This window comes from Anser brachyrhynchus, assembly GCF_964034855.1.
Source record: "Anser brachyrhynchus genome assembly, chromosome: 3".
Taxonomy (NCBI): Eukaryota; Metazoa; Chordata; class Aves; order Anseriformes; family Anatidae; genus Anser; species Anser brachyrhynchus.
In genome coordinates this window covers 78,322,971-78,342,793 of record NC_137696.1, presented here as the reverse complement: position 1 = coordinate 78,342,793, position 19,823 = coordinate 78,322,971, and the positions used below count along the sequence as shown (strand labels likewise).

At 37.4% G+C, this 19,823-nt stretch overlaps 1 protein-coding gene across 2 annotated transcripts in view; it reads left to right on the top strand.

The window, feature by feature from the left end:
• Positions 1 to 19,823, top strand: part of CRYBG1 (crystallin beta-gamma domain containing 1) — a 96,493-nt gene that overhangs the window by 64,471 nt on the left and 12,199 nt on the right. For both annotated transcript variants that reach the window (XM_080586952.1, XM_080586953.1), the window contains 13 exons: positions 967 to 1,014; positions 1,111 to 1,229; positions 2,610 to 2,772; positions 3,741 to 3,880; positions 6,502 to 6,628; positions 6,934 to 6,969; positions 7,370 to 7,512; positions 8,236 to 8,362; positions 8,451 to 8,596; positions 14,755 to 14,881; positions 15,071 to 15,103; positions 16,877 to 16,986; positions 17,253 to 17,382. In XM_080586952.1, the coding sequence (XP_080443078.1) occupies positions 967 to 1,014; positions 1,111 to 1,229; positions 2,610 to 2,772; positions 3,741 to 3,880; positions 6,502 to 6,628; positions 6,934 to 6,969; positions 7,370 to 7,512; positions 8,236 to 8,362; positions 8,451 to 8,596; positions 14,755 to 14,881; positions 15,071 to 15,103; positions 16,877 to 16,986; positions 17,253 to 17,382 (1,449 nt within the window). The remainder of the gene's footprint in view (positions 1 to 966; positions 1,015 to 1,110; positions 1,230 to 2,609; positions 2,773 to 3,740; positions 3,881 to 6,501; positions 6,629 to 6,933; positions 6,970 to 7,369; positions 7,513 to 8,235; positions 8,363 to 8,450; positions 8,597 to 14,754; positions 14,882 to 15,070; positions 15,104 to 16,876; positions 16,987 to 17,252; positions 17,383 to 19,823) is intronic.

The window sequence follows — 19,823 nt, the reverse complement described above, 5'->3', positions numbered from 1 at the left end:
AAAATGTTTGGATGATGTGTGCCTACTGCACATCTTCCACTGACTAAGATGATGGTGATGAAGAGGCTAAAGGGTAGTGTGAAGGAAAAAAGTAAGGGCAGCCTAAAACAATGACTCTGGCGTTCCTTAAAACACAGAGCGAGTTCTAACTGGAATTGAAGCACAGGCTGAAAAACCAGTCGTGCTTCAACTTGTCTTGATGATGCCTACAAAAATCTGATGGCGGTTAGGAGCTCTGTCCTGGGACCGCTGCCTTGCCCTGCATGGTGGCTGAAATGTTCTTGTTAATTCCCTGCACGTGTTGCTGGTTATCTTAGGCTGTAAGCTCTTTGGGGGGCAGGATCTCTCTCTCCATTTGTATGAATATTGTCTAGCAGAGCAGGACCCCGTCCAAGAGTGAGCACTCCAGTCTTTGCTAGAAAACTGGACACATAATTGGAACCCTTTATTTATTTGTTTTGAGATCACATGATACAACCACAACTTTTTCCTTATATTCTGTATCGTATAGTTCACCACCAATGAAAAACTGTTGTTTTAGATTTTGTATACCTGAATGCGTTTTATTTGTTCTCAGCATTTTTAGTCTATCACATTGCATAGAGCCTCATACTTTTTGAAGAATACTTACCTTGCAACTCTTGTCTGAAGCTTCCGGAATATATAGAAAACTGATATAAAGGATTTTAAAACATTTCAAATCTGAGATTACTTGTCTCCAGTGAAATGATAATTCAGAGTTTATTTAAAAAAATTAAGAAGTGTGTAATTCATAGTAATATATAGCTCTTCAGAAGGAAGGAATTGAAGCAGGAAGTAGGTGTAGGTGAAGTGTTATCAACTTTTTACTGTTCAGAATAATTTTTATTTTGTTGCACTAACTTATTTTAATAGCTGAGCATCTTTATTGAATAGGTTTATGGTTTGTTTTGTATTCGTGACTTTTCTCTCCTTGCTGTCTGTTAGGCACTTTCAAGAAATGGACAAACTAAAATCAATCCCAGACCTGGAAAGGTAAGATCAATTTTATGATCTTCACTGTTCCTCTCTTTATTTAAAAGCATACCAAGATAGAATTATGTTATTGGTTTTGTTTTGTTTCAAACACAGTTGGTGATATACTGTGAATCAGACTATCAAGAGAATGGTATTGAAGTTTTCCATGACGTTGTGGATTGCAGTTCTTGGGTTCTGTCACCAACAATTTTAGTTAAAGTCGTCAGAGGATGGTAAGAGATAAATTTTAATTCTTTATCATTGATCTGTCCAAAAATCCTTTGGAACAGTACAAGTAGTAATTCATAATAGGGCTACTTTGCAGATGGCAACGTAACGTAGACACATTTGAAAAGTAAATGTGGTATTTATTTTTCCTCCTGCAATAAGAAGTTCTGTGGTAGCTAACTGTGCTGATAATTGGATCTAGTGTTACCATCTGGAGGAGTGCAGCATTTTACCCTGGTGGAATGAAAAGAGAGATCCTGTTCAGCTTTGCTGCCCTTTGACTCCTCTCTCCTTTAGGGGTTCCTGGGTAGTATTTGAATTGATGTAAAAGGCTAGCAAAGGATTTTAAAGGTTTTGATGTGGGATTGGGCTGTGTTAATCTGGATGCAGAAGTTGAATTCCCTGTGCAAAGGTACGAAATGAAGCTGTAAAATAACAGACTATTTCTCTGGTGAGTCCAGAGGGATTTTTTTCTAAAAGCTAGTTTGTATGAGAGTAATTCAAAACAAGTTCATCTCCTACTTTCTCTGCAGCATTAAAGAACAGTCATTACTGGCGTGGATGATAGCATGGCAAGTTAAGTTGTGACCAGGCTATAATACAGTCAAACAGCAGGTTCTCAAAAGGGATGATCCAATAGAAAGCTGGAGAAACAAGGGCCAGCTGCAGTAGGAGATACTTATTAGGAAGCATGCTGATTTCTGAACGAAAGTCTTTTGGTCTGTGTGAACCAGGACTCTCTTCTTGCCCAGCATGGTTTTCAGTTTCACTAAGGAGCTGTTTTTATTTCTTTTTTCCTCACCTGCAACTGAGAGCTCTAGGGGAGTGTTTTATATTTGCAGATGGATATAGTTGTTTTTTTATCTAATTAGCTATTGAAACCTGCAGCTAAAAATGAAGTTGTACTTGTCTTCTGAACAGTCTTATCATCCTTCTGCACATCTATACCAGCCTGTGTAGAACTCCAGGCTGCTGTTCACAGGATTCAAGTATCTTGTCTGTTTATACATGACACAGCAGTCTGCAGTGTCAACATTTTCTGACCTACAAATTGGTTCTGATTAATATCTCATGCAAAAGTCTGGTATACATAGACAGCACTCCTGCTGCCCCAGATCATCAGTTTAAAGAGGGTGGAGGAGGAGTTTTTGATGAAATTACAAAGTCAGCAGTAGGCATCTTTGTTTTTATCATTGCTTTTAAAAATATCACAGAGACCAGAAGTGACTTGCATCAGCAGTGTTGGGTCATTTAGCTGTATTGGGGTGGCATGGAGGGTCTAGAAATAATACTGCTTGTGAAAAAAAAAAGTTATTAAATGGGAGCATGATTTTGGAAATCGCACTTGGTATAATGACATGAGATTTTATTTTTTTTATTTTAAGCTGGATACTCTATGAGAAACCAAATTTTGAAGGCCCCTCTGTTCCTCTGGAAGAAGGAGAGCTGGAACTCTCAGATGTCTGGGGTGCAAGTACTTCTGAAGAGCAAAATGAATGCAAATCTCTAAAGCCTGTGGTGATTGGTTCAATACGACATGTTGTTAAGGCAAGTAATGTAATTAAAGAAAATCTTATATAAAGAGAGAAGTTTTTTTTGGTGAAGTTTTATACTGATATAAAAATTCAGTCTTCGAGGTTGAATTTCTTGTGTAATCACAAAATAAATGAGGGTGGATGGGGGTGGTGGTTGTTGTTGTTTTGTTTGTTTAGTAATAGAGATTCTGGTAAAACTAACTAGAAGGACACATCGGGAAGAAAGCAGTGTTGTTCATTAGAATAGCCTCCAAAATGCTACGGAAACTTAATATACAGTATATGCTTTTTAGCTTGGTAGGAAAAGGTTTTTAGAAAATTATCAGTAATTCCACAGACTTCTAATTTCAGAAGCATGTGTGAGGGATTTTTGCTCATGTTTTTCTTAGTGTATTTACCAAACTTACACCCAACACAAAACTTTAGTGTTAAACACCCACAAAGCTTTTTTGATATCAAAAAATACACGTATATGCACAAACTAACCAGGGAGTTTCACACATGGTGGAGCAGCCTTCCTACATGCACTTTTAACCTACCAGTAAGTATGTTTGCAGGTCGCCAAAGTAAGCATGAGCTATAAAGGTATTTGACTAGGAAAGAAAAAAGGAGGAATATGCATTGCTTGTAATTACAATTCTTGTTTAGATTAATTATTTTCAAGAATGGTGTTATGTTAGGTTTCAATTTGCTAGAGGAGGTACTAAGTGGTGAAAGAAGGTACATTCCTGCCTAGATGGCAGAAGGTAAACAATGTACATGTTGGTTAAAAGGTTGACTGACTGCTGTCATTGTCCAAACAGAGACAGGCAACTGGCCTAGTTTTCCTTTTATGACACGTATCTGATAATAGCCGTAATTGACAAGAGGGGAAACGATTTAAAACAAACAGGAGTTACAAAACTGATTTAGTTATCCACATTAATTACAGAAATCACAGCACAGATGAAGTGATTATTGCGATCTTCTTCATTTTGTCAGGATTACAGGGTCAGCCGAATTGATTTGTACACAGAACCTGAAGGGCTAGGAATTGTGACTTCCTTTTTTGACGACACCGAAGAAACAGGGGTGTTTGGCACCACGCAGAAGACTTGTTCTATCAAAGTACACTGGGGCATGTAAGTGCATAGTTCTGTGTGAACGTGTACTGCTATGAAAGGAATTGGTTTTAAACCACAGGTTACACCTATCAGATGTTCAAGCAGGCTATATTTATTCCAGTCATATATTTTGGTATTTTTTGTTGACAGTAACGTTAGTACATCATTGTAATGCTTCGCTCTTGGAGAGGCTGACCTCTGAAAATGTTTTGTGTTAGAGACAGTTTTTCCTTTATTTGCATGGAGTAAAAAAAAATAGTTGTAGTAAAGGAATAAGTTTTTCTCTGCTGCTCTTTCTCATTCAGGCAAACTTATAAGAAATGAGAGGAGGGAGATGAAATGAAATGATAAAATCATCTTTTCTACTTGCTTCCATCTCTAAACTTGAACTCATTGTACTAAAAGAATTTAAGCTGTTATGTTATAAGGTATAGTGTCAAGTGTGGACTCAAGAAAGCATCCTTTCATTTCACGGTGCTTTTTAATTAGTGTTTTTATAGTGATGATTAAGAATGCATGTTATATCACCTGAAAACATCTAGCCATGTAAATCAGGAGTGTAATGTGTACCATGAACTAAGCAAGCTTTTATGTTAAAAAGAGACCTCTAAAAACAATCCAGCTACAGCAGAAATGGCAATTTTGATAACTTAATAAGTAAACCTGTAAATCAGTACTGAAAATATCCATCAAAGTGGCATGGGCAAACCTATGCAGGAAAGGTAGATTTCTTTCAGAAAAAGTGAGAGAGTGGAACCACTTTCAGTAATCTTAGGTCCTGCAGAGCATTTTACTAGTTGTGTTACGTTGGTAATGTAATGTAATTTATAATTTATAATGTAATTTATATATTTTGTATGTGTGTGTATATATATATATATAAATAATATATATATATATACATAATGTATTTATAATGTAATTTACTAGGTGTAAACATTGGTTGCTACTTGTCGGCTGTGTCATGTTTGGGCTCTGGTAGCATTTGCCTTTCTGCAGATGTTTTATTTAACTATTGAAAATTGTCTAACTAAAGACAAATATTACAAATTGCTGCAGAGATGTATTTAAATACGCACCATGATGGATGAGGCATTTTAGTTATCAGATAAAATATATTTATCTAATTAATTTTTTACATCTTGATTTAAGAGAAAAAAAAAGAAGCACTCAGGTATGTAGGAAAACTTTAAGATGTTCATATAATTGGTTCTCTGGCAGAAGTTTGTGTTGAACTGCAAGCAAATTACGATCTGATTTTATTGCTCTTGGCATATATGTTATTTGGAGGTTGGTTATCAATTGATTTCATCTACCTCTCAGCCTTTCATCTATCTGTCAAGTTTATTTCTGATTTTTATATCAGTGTGAGAGTATTTTTTGTACTGAATCTGTGTAAACTCTTAAAGTCTTAATTTCTCTCTGTTGCATTTGGCTGTCTTGAGGGAAAGAAGACTAGTATTTCAATCAGGAAACGAAATAGTTGGAAAATGATCTCTCAGGTACTAGCCCATTAGTCCAGTGTAGCAAAATGTCATTTCTGCCAATTGCTTGCATGAGAAATTCAGTAAATTGCAAAACGCAGAAAAGCAGCAGCAAGCTTTCTTTCCCTTACTTTACAAGCATGACATAGTTCACTGCACTGGCAGTTGAGGCAGGCTTTGATTCTGAGTCATTTTGCCATGTGGGTGTGGTTGTATCTTAAGGTTTCCCAGTGTGCGTGCTTAATTATTGTTTATTAAAAGCTGCCAACAAAAATGAGGCAATGTGCCATTATCTTCTGATTGTACTCTCTCCTTGGTCTCCCATGTGTTTAAATTCTTGCAGTGAAGCTGAGGGCTTACTGAGCAGGGGGCAACTGTGAAGCACATAATGCATCTAGTATTTGGCTATAGATGCAAATAAAATTAAAGTCCTTTGTTGCTTGGAACCATATGTCTGCAATGAAACTATGCTAACTGATGCCAGTTAACATCAGCTCAGAACAGGCCTTAAGTGATTACTAGTTAAAAAACCTGTGAAAAACTTCTGTTGCTGTCCCATTCAGTAGTTTGGAAAATGGTGTCTTTCAAAGCAGACTTAAAAGTGGGTACAAACCATAAGGAAGCAGATTTCTAAGAAGTCGGTGTTTTTTGTTTTTTTGTTTGTTTGTTTGTTTGTTTTTTACATATTAGTTAGTAACAAAAGTTTAGAGTTATGTATCGAGCAGATTTTGCAATAAATCCAAGTCTAGGGTAGCAGAGATCTTTCAACTTCTAGAAAATTTATTCCGAGTATTTTAAAGCTATTCTAAAAATAATACACAGTAACTTTTAAATCGTGAAACTTCAATCTAAAACTGATGTTGCTCCCAGATAAGACAGAGTCAAATTCTTAACTGCCTGTTCATTGTATTATTTTTTTTTTTAGCCTGTTCAAACGAAACATGCATTGTCAGTGGTTCCTGCACAGACACAAACAGAAGTTTGCCAGTAGATCAGCTTGTAGTTGGGAATTTTGGTGGTAAAGACAAAGAAACAAAGTTTTTTTAGGGGTACAATGATATTTTTTCTGAAGTAAACAGTTCGTCTTGTTCTTTACTGTTCAGAAATGTTTTTGTTTTATTTTAATTTTTGCTTTCCACTCCTCCCCTACTTTAGATGGCTAATTTATGAAGAACCTGGTTTCCAGGGAGTCCCTTTAATGCTGGAGCCTGGTGAATATCCTAATTTGGCTTTCTGGGAGAAGAAAGAAGCCTATATTAGGTCCATGAGGCCCTTGAAAATGGTAAAATGTTGTTATTACTTGCAAGCTACATCACCTTTTGTGTGTTAGAAATAGTGTGTTAAGATGACTAAATTTCTCAAGACTCACAGAAATGTAAGTCTTTAAAAAACAAACACTTCAGCCTATTAAAATTCTTGAACTTTTAACATCTGATTGCATCTATTTCTGCTTTTAATCTTCTTGTTCTCCATTTGTGGCCTACAAAAAAGATTTCATCCTAATTCCAGCTTCTTGTGAAGAGTTGATGACAACTTGGTATAGGTGACTACTTATTTTTCTCTCTTTTTTTCTTCCCTTGCCAACAGGGTGGTCGCAAAGTTGAAAGTGCTGGAGAGCCAAAGGTAAAAATCAGTATTCATTTGATTGTTGAAAGGTATATTATCCATATACACATGAACTACATGTGGGTGGATAAATCTGTCTTGATTGTGTACTGACTACTGAGGTCTTAGCGGCTGGTCATGCTGCATGTGACCACACCATGAAACTGTAATTTCTGTCAAATTTTTGCATCTATCACATATACATGACAGTATTAACAGCTGTCTGGATAATGCTGACAAGTAGTGAACATTTAATCCCCAACGTTACGTGTCTAAGGGAAGATGTCTTAAAAAGAGACCCCATTACTTAGTTTCATCATCTTGCCTTCTTCCTCTAGGCACCCATACTAAAAGAAACTGACTGTTGTCAGAATTTACCATGCTCTGCAGCTTTTCTTTTACTTCCTTTCTGTGACAGGTAGTCATTTATGAGAAGCCTTTCTTTGAAGGAAGACATGTGGAAGTAGAATCAGAGATCTTTATGCTCAATGACAAGGAATCAGAAGAAAAGACAAGTCTTCCGCTTACATCAGTGGGATCCATGAAAGTACTGGGAGGAATGTAAGTGTGGGAAACCACCAGCAATATTTCTCCTTCAGCTGAAGTGGTAACTCCGTAGATTGGATTTTGCAGTGGATAAATTCAGTACCTGTTTACTTTTTTGTCTTCCTATTATTTTTTTAGGGAGGGGTCTGGGTTAAATTTGCAAATATTCACAACAGTGGCTGCATTCTGGACTATACTTTGTCACCCTGATTTCACGGTTGTGAGAGAAGGGGTAGAAAGGCTGCCAAGCTGACAGAGCAGCCTAAGTCAGCTAACTTCCCTCACTCCTGTTGTAGTGCCGTTTCCATGATTAACTGTTTTAAACCTCAGGTGTGGATTAGTTACAGAATTTCATTTGGCTTTGGTTGGCAAAGGATATAAGGTCTCTCAAATTAACTTGAAGTTCTTTATCATAACAAGCCAGGAAAGGTGTGGTGTGGTTTTTTTTTTTTTTGTGCCTTGTCTCTCTACCAGAGTGGTCAACATAATGTCACTCTTCACTTTTTTGTTTTACCTCTGGGAAGTCTAGCAAGTGTTTTTATTGGACTTTTTTTCCCTGTTTGAAAGGATTATGTAATTATATTAATGTCAATGGAAAAAGTATTTAGGAGACTCCTATATATGTAAAGGAAGAGAGGAAAAGAAAAGAACAAATTTCACAGATCTTTCTGTTCCCTGAAAAGACATAGTGGCAATTGTCCATTTTCACACACAGACTCTGTTGTTGTTGTTGTTTAGCTGGGTTGCTTATGAGAAGCCTGGGTTTGAAGGCCATCAGTATTTGCTGGAAGAAGGAGCGTATCGGGATTGGACGGACTGGGGTGGCTATGATGAAGAGTTGCAGTCACTGCGACCTGTTGTTGGCGTAAGTTCCAAGAACATGTAGTAGAGATCTCCTGAGTGCATTGAAACTGCATTTTCCTTATGGTGCTTCTCTCTTTTTTTTTTTACAGGACTTCACAAGCTCCCATATGATAATGTACAGTGAAAAAGACTTTGGATCAAAGGGTTCCAATATTAATGTGTTAGGAATTATTTCCAATTTGAAAGACACTGGATATGGGCTGAGAACGCAATCTATAAATGTGCTAAGTGGCGTGTAAGTGATATTTTTAACTGTTGTTTAATTTTAAATATTCTTGTATACTTTTTAGAATTTCTGTGTTTGAAGATGTTTTTCTGTACTCAGACATCTAATGTCTCTGGAAACTTTAGATTAAATTTTCTGCCCTTGACTGCAGCATGTTGGCTACAGCATGGAAATGTTGGCTTGCTGACTTGCAAAGTATGATAGTATATGAGATAAGATCTCATCAGAGAGGTAAAAATAGTTTGTTCTTGTGGCTGTGTTTCTAAAAGCATTTCCATAACAGCAAAATTGTTATGGAACTAATTCTAGGCTTGGCGTGTTTGACCTGAGGCAAATTCCTTGCTTTTTCTCAGAGTTGTTTGTAAAATGGAGTTCTTCTGAAAAGTAACATTGCTTTTGCAGTGAATCCCACAGGTTAATAGTTTTTTACTACAACCTTTTATTTTTATATATATATATATATATATATATACACACACATATATTTTTTTACATTGAGGTTCCTAAATCTTTTTATTAAGACTACTCCTATTCCTGGTGCCTCTTGCGTTGTCACATGCAATTGATAAGTTGGTAAATCTTAATGTTTGATTTGTTGGGCACATCAATTGCAGGTTAAGTTCCACAGCCTTATAGACTGCATCAAAGTATTTTGGAAATATAAACAAATATTAGCAATCAAGTCTCCCAATACACAAACTCTTAAAGAGTATGCGATATACAGTCTCTTTCCTTGTCTGGACTGCAGGTGACTTGCTGAAAGATCTGCCTTACCCAGCCACACCCTAAATCTTTCCATGTGTTATCTGTGTGATATCTCTGCAAATTTTGCCTGGGTAGAGACTGCAGAATCAAGCTCAGTGCATTCCAAAGGAATGCATTTGATTTGTGTACAATATGGTGTGACAGCAGTTTTTTCTGCACAGTGACCTTTGAAGCCACTGTGCCCTTTTGTCTTCTGTAATATGCAAGGGAGATTCATGGGAAAGAGTCACCTCCGAAGGTTGGGAAACAAATTGTGGGTCACCTATCACACCCTTTGTGTAGTTGTTCTAGTAAATGTGACTGTTGCAGCTGAGATAGGAATCGTACTTTAGTATGAGTATTCTAGTAATTAAGTGTGACTCCCATACTTTGATGGTAAAAGTGGCTAGAAGTTATTACAAACAAAATCTTTGTCCCACAGACTCTGCAATTGCTCCCGTAATCTCACCTTCTAGTCTCTTAAAGGTATAATTTGTAACATTAAACATATTTTTTATTTAGGTGTATTGTTCATAACCGGTGACCGCCACTCAGCTTTTACAGTCTTGTGCGACCCTTTTGTTTCCAAAGAGGTTGTGAGCGTTTTAGAGTTTTGTGGTGGTGGTCTTAGTAAATGCTAGTGTGTCAGGTAGTTAAGTGAATCATGTTAAGTCATGCTTGGTAATAAAATATTTTATTTTAAGTGATAAGTAACTGTTCAGGTAGAAGAATTTTATATCTTCCCTTCCTATCAGTCATACAGTGATGAATAATCCATTGAGCAATTCCCAGAGCTATTTAGACTAGAACATATATGATGTCATAGTGAACTGTTACAGGTTCAATAAAAGGTTGTCCTAAGCAGCCTTCCTGGTATCATATTGAAAATACTTCATAAAAAAAAAAAAGTTAAACTGCAAGAAGCACTGAACCTTCCATAACACTTTTTTTAACTACAGGTATCTGTAGTAAGCAGTTACAGCAGTAACAGATAACCCATGATCTGTATTTCCCACATAATTAATTTGATTGCTCTGTAATTTAAAGGGTATATCAAAGAAAAGAAAAGCTTACAGTGCAGAACACAGATATTACTGAAAAAGTTCTGAGGTAAACTGCATCTCTAAACTGTATGTTGAAGACAGCCTAGCTCTGCATTTGGGGAATGAATATTCCATTTTGGGGTAATGGAAACCTAGCTGCGTTACAATTTTCAGCTATAGTTTATGAGGAATGTTTCCAAGCAATATTTTAATGCCTTTGCTTAATCTATTGTGAAGACACATTGAAAAATGTATCCAAAGATGGTGAGTGACTCCTTTTAAATCGATAAATGATTTGCTCTTGAGCATTCTTCAGAAACTGGACAAGCACAAAACCCAGGGTATTTTATTCTTCTACCATTTGGGGCGGGAGAATGGAATTCAGACTGCTTGAAAATAGGAGAGGCCTTTCTTAAGTAGGATTTGATCTCTACTCCAAGGTTGGCAAACTGTTGGTGGAAAATGAAAGTATTTAGTAGCAACAGGTAACACCCTTTACAAGTTTAAGCAAGTACAAAAAGCAACTGTGTTGTACAATTTTGACTTTTCTCTTTGCTTAATAATTCTTCAAGCTTATAGCTTATATTTAATAGTGATCAAAATCACAGGAATTGCGTGCTTTGAAATGTGCCTTTTCTTTATCTGTAAACACAGAAAGCTTTTGCCAAAAATACTGAAAAAGCCCCTGTCTTTTAATGTTTTTTTTAACTTAGTGGAAGAACTTTTCAGATATGTGTTTGTTTTGCTGTGGTCCTGTAATTCTTACTGGTTTCCTTCCAATTTTCAAGTAATTAGTCCATAGTGCAGATTTGTCTGCTTCTAGTGCATATATGTGTAGTGATATTGAGGAAATCATTAGGTGATGAGTTAGTTCTTATTCAGGAGCCAGAATGTAATGTATTGAATCTAGATACACACGGGGGGGTAATGTGAGGGAAGCTAAAGAGACGCTATGTACAAGAACAAATCTCCACTGAGAAGCTTGAAAAGGTTGAGAGCCCTTAGGTACCCTGCAGGAGAACACCTCAAACAAAGCTTCCTCTTCCCTCCACATCTGAACTGAGCTGAGCTAACACTGAAGAGAACCTTTCAAGGAGTCACAAAATTGAAGTTCACAGGTCCGTGGGTACTAGAAATCACAAGCAAAAAGGGGTACGGTAAATAACCTGTTTCTTTCCTACGAACAGAATTTTATTACCTCTTCCTCCCTGTTAGTCATGCTAAGAATCTGCAAGTGCCAGTTTTCTCCCTGGCCCCACATGATCTATGATTACCGTAGGCTGATTTAAATCTGTTGTCTCCATGTTGTATTTAAGGTTTAAATATTATGGATTCTATTTCTGACCTAAAGGAGTGTTTCTGTGCTTGAAAGCTTAACTTTTTACAGCTATGCCATTTGGTTTAGTGAAGGTGTTGCCATTTCTTCTGTAGCGGGGGCGGGGGGGGGGGGGAGGAGAGAGAGAGGTAGGTCCTTCCAGCAGGTAGTCTGTCCTATTGTAAGACGAGTCTGAGCAACACAAAAAGTGGGATTAGTCCTCTCAGCTGATGTTAGGAAGAGCATATGTGCTAAGAAACAGCCAATGTTTTAAAAGACAGAGTTAGGTAAGACAAATCCTGAGCTGACCATGGGAAAAGCTGTCTTTTAGCAAGCTATCTGTCTCAGGGTTTTCTTCTTGGCTGTTCTTTCAGGCACTGTTTGGAGTCGCTCTTAGGAGACATCACGTACAGAGGCTTTGTGTAAAGATACTCTGTGTACTGTCACTTACAGTATATAACCGACAGTTTTCTCTACATCTCAAGTTCCAGTGGCATGGGAGGTGCAGAGGCGTGAAGCCTTTCGCACAGTTCCGGCATTGACTTGGGCTGAGGCTGTTGCTAAGCCTGACTATGGCAATTTGTTGGGCTGGGGGTTACAAAATTACTGTGTTGAGAGAAGTCGCTCCCTGTGGGGTAGGGAGGTTGCCGCCACACTGCAGCGTAAAACTTGAGCTCTTGTGGTACTTGGCAGCTGGGGTGCGACTCTTTCTCTCAGATACGGAGGCTGCCTCTTGCTCTCCAGGCCTCCCGGTTAGTCAGAAGCTGGATTAAAGCAACGCTTCATCCTGGGGATAGTCTTGAGGTCTGACAGGTTCAGCTGCTGCTGAATTCGGCTTCCTGTCCCTGGCGTCATTACCAGTACTCTTGGCAGCTTGCATGGGCTTCTGAACAAAGTGGAGAAGCACAAGTATTTCACCAGTAAGCCATGGCTCTAGCAATCCTCCAACATGGGCTGACTTGCATGGGAGAGCAGTGCTTATTAATTTAAATCCCATTGTTTTCAGCAGAAACATGCTTAAAGTGAAATACGTTCATTACTTCTGTATTCAGGGTTCTTTTTAGGTAGGAGGAAAATAAATTCTTGCTTTTGAGAAAGTCTTAGGGGAGGGATCTGGCATGTTTTATCGTTCGCTTAAAATCAGGAACACTTATTTTCATAGACGTTAATCAAGTTAAACTGCCATGCCTTGTAGTTATACCTTGGTGTCTGTGCACTGAAAAATCTAATAAGCATCTGCTCAAGAAATTGATTAAGGAAACCTCACAGTTTTTGGTATGTGTGGCATACAGGTCTAAACACACCTGAGACATTTGAACTTTCTGCTTAATTTATTGTACATACCAGTGTCTCTTTAATGAATTACTGTGAGGAGATTTTGAAATGTGCCTTGAAATATGCCTTAAGTAATTAGTGCATAACAATTTGGAATAATTGATTATATCTGAGGCAAACCAAGAGATGTGGATAGTGATAAATGTGAATCACTATATGAGTGCTTGCCATGGACAAATATGAAGTTGATCCTTGCAGTATGTACATGTGATGCAGCTTTATTTCAGTTTGAAGTTATCCCATTTTTTTGTATCTGCAGAGACTCCAGCGTTTGTTCTTGGACTAAAACTGCAGCTTAATAGAATCTAGTTGCTCAGCACATGTAATTCTTTTTGTGGTGCATTTAGATGGTGAGAGGTAGCCTACAGTGTACGTTCTAAATTCAGTATCGTTCAACTGCTTTATGACGTCAATTTTTTGTTAGATTTGACATTCTGTATGAAGATCCCGCTGAAAGTGAGTTTTGGCATAACTTAGGATAACTCCTTATGTAACGCATTAGCTAAATTACTCTATTCGTCGTCAACCAGCTGTTCTCATAGAACCAGGAAGATGTCCTGTTCCCTGCATAAATATAATGAATGAAGCTCAGCTGTTACTGTGGCCAGTTCTGATGTCTGTACACTCCTCAAAAAAAAAAGTTTCCAAAAGAGACAGAATGTAATTATTGGAACGTTTGGGAAGTCTAGAAGTGGAAGGCAACAATTTCTGTAGGTTATGGCAAAAGCAAAGGTAGTACTGGTGCAGGAATACTTTATCTGGACTTATAGTATGGACCCTGGGTTAGAAGCATGCTGTAAGAGAAGGTTTCTTAAATGTAGCAGACTATGTGTAGCAAGGCTAGCTGATAGTGGGTCCTTCAGAGTAGTAATAAAACGTTGCAGGGGCAACTGAATGTTGGAGAGACTTATTTAAGTGATTTGGTTGATTTTCTAGTAGCTAGAGTGTTCATCTCAAAAGCTGAATATCTTTGAGAAAAGCATATACTGGCTGAGATGGAAGTTATTGGTTTGATGCAGAAATCTTGAGTTTGTGGCCTGTGTCAGGCATGAGGTCTAAGCAGTCATAATAATTGCTTTGAATTCATATACGTTAATCTGGTTAAATTTTTGATGGCTTTAATGTTTAACTGTCAAGGATGTTCTTCCAGCTGATGTCTGTGATCCCTAGCAGGGAACAGTCTGCCCTCATGAGCATATATACCGTTTGCTGCAGCTTAACTTTCTGTTCTGTGCATTTGCTTAAAAACAACTGAAGTTTAGGAATACCATTTTTTAATGTTGCCTGTACGTATCCTTATTGTACAGATGACTTCAAAATTTAATTTTATCCAAAACAGTTATATTCTGATATCTTATCTGCTTTTCTAGAGAAGAACTTAATCTAGATAAAATAATAGAACTGTGAAACATCTCAGAATATTCTTCCTGGAGTATGCTTTAAAGGTATCTAGGTGATGATGCATTGCACTGGTGGTCTACTTTAGCTTATGATTCATATTCACTATGATTCATATTGTCATGGTGGGGCTAATGGAAGTGAAATTTGCAGGAGTTTTGGAGTATCAGATGCGTGGGTTTGTTTATTTAGGGTTTTAATAGCATCACAGTTTGTCATTTGAGGGGAGAAATTTATTTGTTCTTATATTAAGATAATAATGAATATATACTTCTGTTTTTTTGGAAAAAGTAGTATAACTTTTACTCATTGCTCTCTTCTCTTTCTCTTAGGTGGGTGGCATATGAGAATCCTGACTTTACAGGGGAGCAGTACATACTGGATAAAGGGCTATATCCCAGCATTGAGGCATGGGGGGGGAAGAATTGCAAAATATCTTCAGTTCAACCCATTGTTATGGTAAGGAGTTCATTTTATTCTTGTTTTGCAAGTTTCTCTGAAGTATTTCTAGGTAGTCTTTTCTATCAAATCCAGTTTATGTATATTCTTTCAACAGTAATTAATAACAAGCTTTTGTATATTTGTTAATTTAGTGCTTCTTAATTGTTTTTCTTATTTTTTTCTCTTTTGTTCTCCAAACTTTTGTAGGATATTGTTGGAAGTGAAAGGGGTAAAGTCAAGGTAAGATACTTCTGTAAGTGCATGAAATGTACTAAGTAGTAGCGACTGTGTAACGTATAAATAAATAAACTGCACCAGGCTTTTTATATACTTTATCACCCAGGTTTTTGCACAGATAATTTGACTAGTCAGACAAAGAGTGAGAACTCCTAAGTGAAGAAGGAAAGCTGCTTTTCTGAATCTCGTAACTAAGGCACATTCCAAGAAAGCTGGGATTTAATAGCTAGCTGTCACCAGTATCTTTTAGGGGCACAAGCAATGTTTTGGGTCTGCATGTTAGCTGTTAGGGGGTATCAGCAGTTGTACTGAGGAGCTGGAGTCTGCACCCATCTATGCAGCGCTTCAGTGTCCAGCTGAAGGTACCTGGAGTCTGTTACAGAGGTGAAGGCTCTGCAAGTTGGACATTGTTGTACATGGTACAGCTGAGAACTTGTTTTGAACCTAGTTCTTTGGTTAACAGTTCTGCTAGTGGTGGTTATACTTGAAGTGAATCTCATTCAGTCACAAGTACTGCTTTCTGAGTGTGCTTAAAAGTTGATGTTGTATTTGTCCGTAACGAAGTGTAGGGAGTGACAGAGAACTTGTCTTTTCAGTGAGTTAATGTATCTTTCTGTTAGACTTTCTCCCATGTGCAAGAACTAATGCATTTTTTTTGACTGAGAGTAATGGGGGGCTTTTTTCATTCTTTCTTAATTCCCTTCCTTTTTGTCTTTTTCCCTGTACAAAGTTACTTTTATTTTCAGTCAAATTGAGAAAAATGTCATGGAACTAAAAACCAAGGAGAAAAGCCTTGGCTGTCTCAATTTGCATTCTTAATTAGTAGCATGCCTCACTGGAATGTCCTTTATAGGGATGTATAAACTATGGGGAATAAAAATCTCAAGGCTGCTTATTTTCTGCTGTATGCATGAAAAAATATTTACATCTATATATTATGTTTCCTATTAAGACATTATCCTAAGGAAACTAAGAAGTAATGGCTTGTAGTCAACAGACTGTATCCTTCGTCAGCATGTTCGTCTTTGGAAAGTGCTGTGCATGCCTGCACTTGTATCTCTGTTAAGAGTGAATAAAGCTGGTAGGCATGTGATAATGTGAATGACTTCTGTGTGATCAGGGTTAATTATCCTCTAACCAAATTAGCAGGTTTGCTGCTCAGAATTTTTTTCTTCTTTTCAACAAGGACAAAAGACTCCGGGTGACTTATCCTTTCATACCCTCTCATTCTCAGAATACAGAAAGAAAGAACTGACATGACTGTAACTGTAGTTATAACAGGCACATCAGTCCTGGGAATATATACCACACCTGTTGGCATGGTCCAGAGTATTTTGCCAAGATTATGCACCATTTATGTTCTGAGAAACAGACATCTTTCATTTAGTGAAAAGAGAATGCATTTTGGAGATTAAATGGATTAAGAAACGAAAACAGAACAGTTTATCACCCTTTACTAATGATGTGCCTATTCTGGCCATTCTGTGGGGATTTAAAAATAATCTCCAGAAGATAGTCAAAGCAGATACCTTTGTTATTGTTCTTGGAATTATTTTATATCTTAGTAAACGATTTAATATCCAGAGGTAGCTTTTGGTATTGCAAACCTTGTTCAAGATACCAAGGTAACAACACTGAAGGTGTAACAAAAAATATATGTCGCTGAGAGAATCTGGGTATTAAGTATATTGTAACCTAGTCATTGAAGTAATGGTAGAGACATGCTAATGAAGGTTAAAGAATAAAATGTTTTTAAATGTTTGTGGTTGTTTAAAGGTCCAGTTATTTTCAGAGCCTGAATTCAAGGGTAACTGCCAAATATTTGGAAAAAACACAAGATGTATTGATTCATTTGCAGTGAAGTCTTCAAAAGTTTTAGGTGGCAGGTAAGTTATATCAAATGAATATTGTGAAAGCACTAAAATGGGAAAAGATTTTAAAAAGCAAACAGCTTTCTAACATCTGAAATGGTTTCATCTATGGGGAATTACAAAGGACAATGCTTTGCAGTATATACATCAACCTTTAGCTTGTCAGGACAGAACATTGTAAATGATGTTTCTGTCAGTATCTGTTATCAAAGACTGGGAAACATAAACATCATTTTACTTGCATAGTTTTCTTAAAAGACAATTTCTTCTCCTTCCTGCAGCTGCATAGTGTTTGACCAGGAGGAATTCTCTGGTAACCAGTATGTGTTAGAAGAAGGAATCTATCCTGATCTGATGGCAATGGGTTGTTCACCCCAAACAGTTCTAAAATCTTTACGGATTATAAATACTGTAAGTAAATCAGATCAGTACAATGTCTCTGACCTCCCCATTTTATTTTTTTTTTTTTTTGTGACAATAAAAATGATAGGGACGGGTGGACAACAGAGCAGTACTTTTTTTTTTCCTACGCAGTAGCAGTGAAATGTCCTATCTGCAGTCATGTTTTGGACCCCTGTACTGTTTTTTGCAAAGGAGAGGACCTCATAGAAGCAGCTGCCTGCCATTGCTGCTCTTAACAACACCTTACAAAAGGACTTCTGTAAAACAAATTAAGGATGTGTCAGACGTTTTATTTCCCATTAGGAGAGATCACTTAGAATAGGTTGAGAAATATCAGTAGGACAGTGTGAAGTAATATCTATACTATGGTCCATGCTTTTAAGTGCATGTTAGAAAGAGCAGGCTTCAACTTAGGAATTTTGCATGAAATGCAGGTAATTATAAAACGCTATTGCTATCATCAGGGAAATGCAATTTGTGTTCCTCATGAAATAATGTACCCTTCTAGATAAAGCAAAGCAACGCCCAAATGCCATTTGGCAAAATCAGACACACTGTTGTTATGTGCCGTGGATACAAATCTAGCAACATTTACATATTTTGTAACTCGTCAGTGGTCAGAAACGGGTCTGTTCAAGCCTTTAACCAATCATTATGATAGATCGCTTATGGAATCTGCAAGTAATTACTAGCAAAATGTAGTCAAGAATCCAGGAACTTAGTACAACTATGCGAAGAGGTGGTACTCATTTTAAAAACGGAGGACTGCATTATTGACTCTCTCCTTTGAATTTGGCAACTGTATTGCACTCCACTGTAATTTTGGTAACCTGTCAGTGATGTAGCAATTGACGAAGGAGAACTAAAATGTGTCATCCTCTTTCAAGTCTCTGGAGCATTTTGATGTACACTGTAAACAAACATTTGCATCAAGTATGTCTGCCTTCTGAATTCTTTGTCTGTCCAGTAGACAGATCATATTAAAAATAATAGAAGTGGTTCTAGCCAAACTTGGTGGGTGATCACCATGTATTAAAACAGACTCTTCTGTACATATCATTATTGAGTTCTTGGGTTTCAAATGCTTGTTTCATGCTGGAAGGATCAGCTTTCTGTAGGAAAATTTATTTGCGACAGAGACTGTTGTGGTAAAACAGCCAAATGTGTCAGTTCTGTGCTTCTTGAAGTTCTTAAAGTTTCTGAAACTTGTTCTAGCCCTACAATTTATCACACTTCAATAGTAGTGCAGAGATGTCTGTCTGCAAGTCATATGCTGGTGCTTTCTTTTTCAGAGGCTTCTTAACCTGAGGAGAAGAAGAAAATGGGTTGCTTTGCTCAGTGGTTTAGTAGCAAACCAGAATACAGAGAGTAAGAATTTAGATGGAAATGGTCATGTTATACTGTTCGTTTTTCATGATTTAACAGAAGCTTGAACTTATTATTCTAGATACCAGTGTCACCTGTCATATTTATTTTGTGGCTGTTTTTTGGCAGTCTCATTCTCAATTCCTCCACACCATTTGCTGGTCCCACAATTTTTCCCATGACTTTTCTGTGACATTTCTATACAAGATGCACATTTTTTGTTCAGAAGCTCAGTATCTTTGCTTCATTATGCTTGCTTTGCATGCTCCAGCTAATTGTGTTGCAGATGGAAGAGTGTTTTTCCTTCTTGAACTTGCTATGTGTTCTTTTCCCTGAACATATTACAAAAACAACTGTGGGTGTGGCTTATACTTGGAGTCATGCTGTAAATACTCTTTTTTAATGAGCAGCTCTGTGAAATAGCTAAATGTAGATATACATGAGAACCAGCTCTGTGTAATACAGAACATGGGAAGAACTGCATGTTAGAAAACTCTAAGCTGACCTTGCACTTCTTGCTGTGGGGAATGCTTTTATATAAGTCTTACTGCTGAATCTTAAAAAATGCCCAGAGTGGAAGGTGTGGTTGAAAATTGGAGGATTTCCTTTTCTGTCTCTGTGCTTTCTTTTTAAGTAGGTTATTTCTGAACTATTGAATATGGCTCAAGGGTTGCTGTCTGACCAGTTTTCTATCACGGAAGGCAGGTGCTGAGGGTTCAGAGACACTGGGACATAATCATAGTTCATGTTGGGCTTTTTACCCATGATGATGCTTAATAGTCTAACTTGCATTAACCTTTGATGGTGGGATTAGTCTACTCTGATTTTGGAGTAAGCTAAAAGGCCTCTTTGGCATTTTCCACAAGCTAATAACATGCACGCAAACAGGAGCATAGCTCAGCTGCTATGTGATAACCTGGGCTGCTGCTGAGATAATGGTGATGCTAATGTAGCATTATCATCTGAGCCCTTAGCTGTCTAAAGGAAGGTTAAAGAGGAATTTAAGCAATGTCTAGAAATTGGTTGACATGAGATTTTTCCTGGTAAAGACATATCCGCTGCTGTGTGCATATGGATCCATCCCT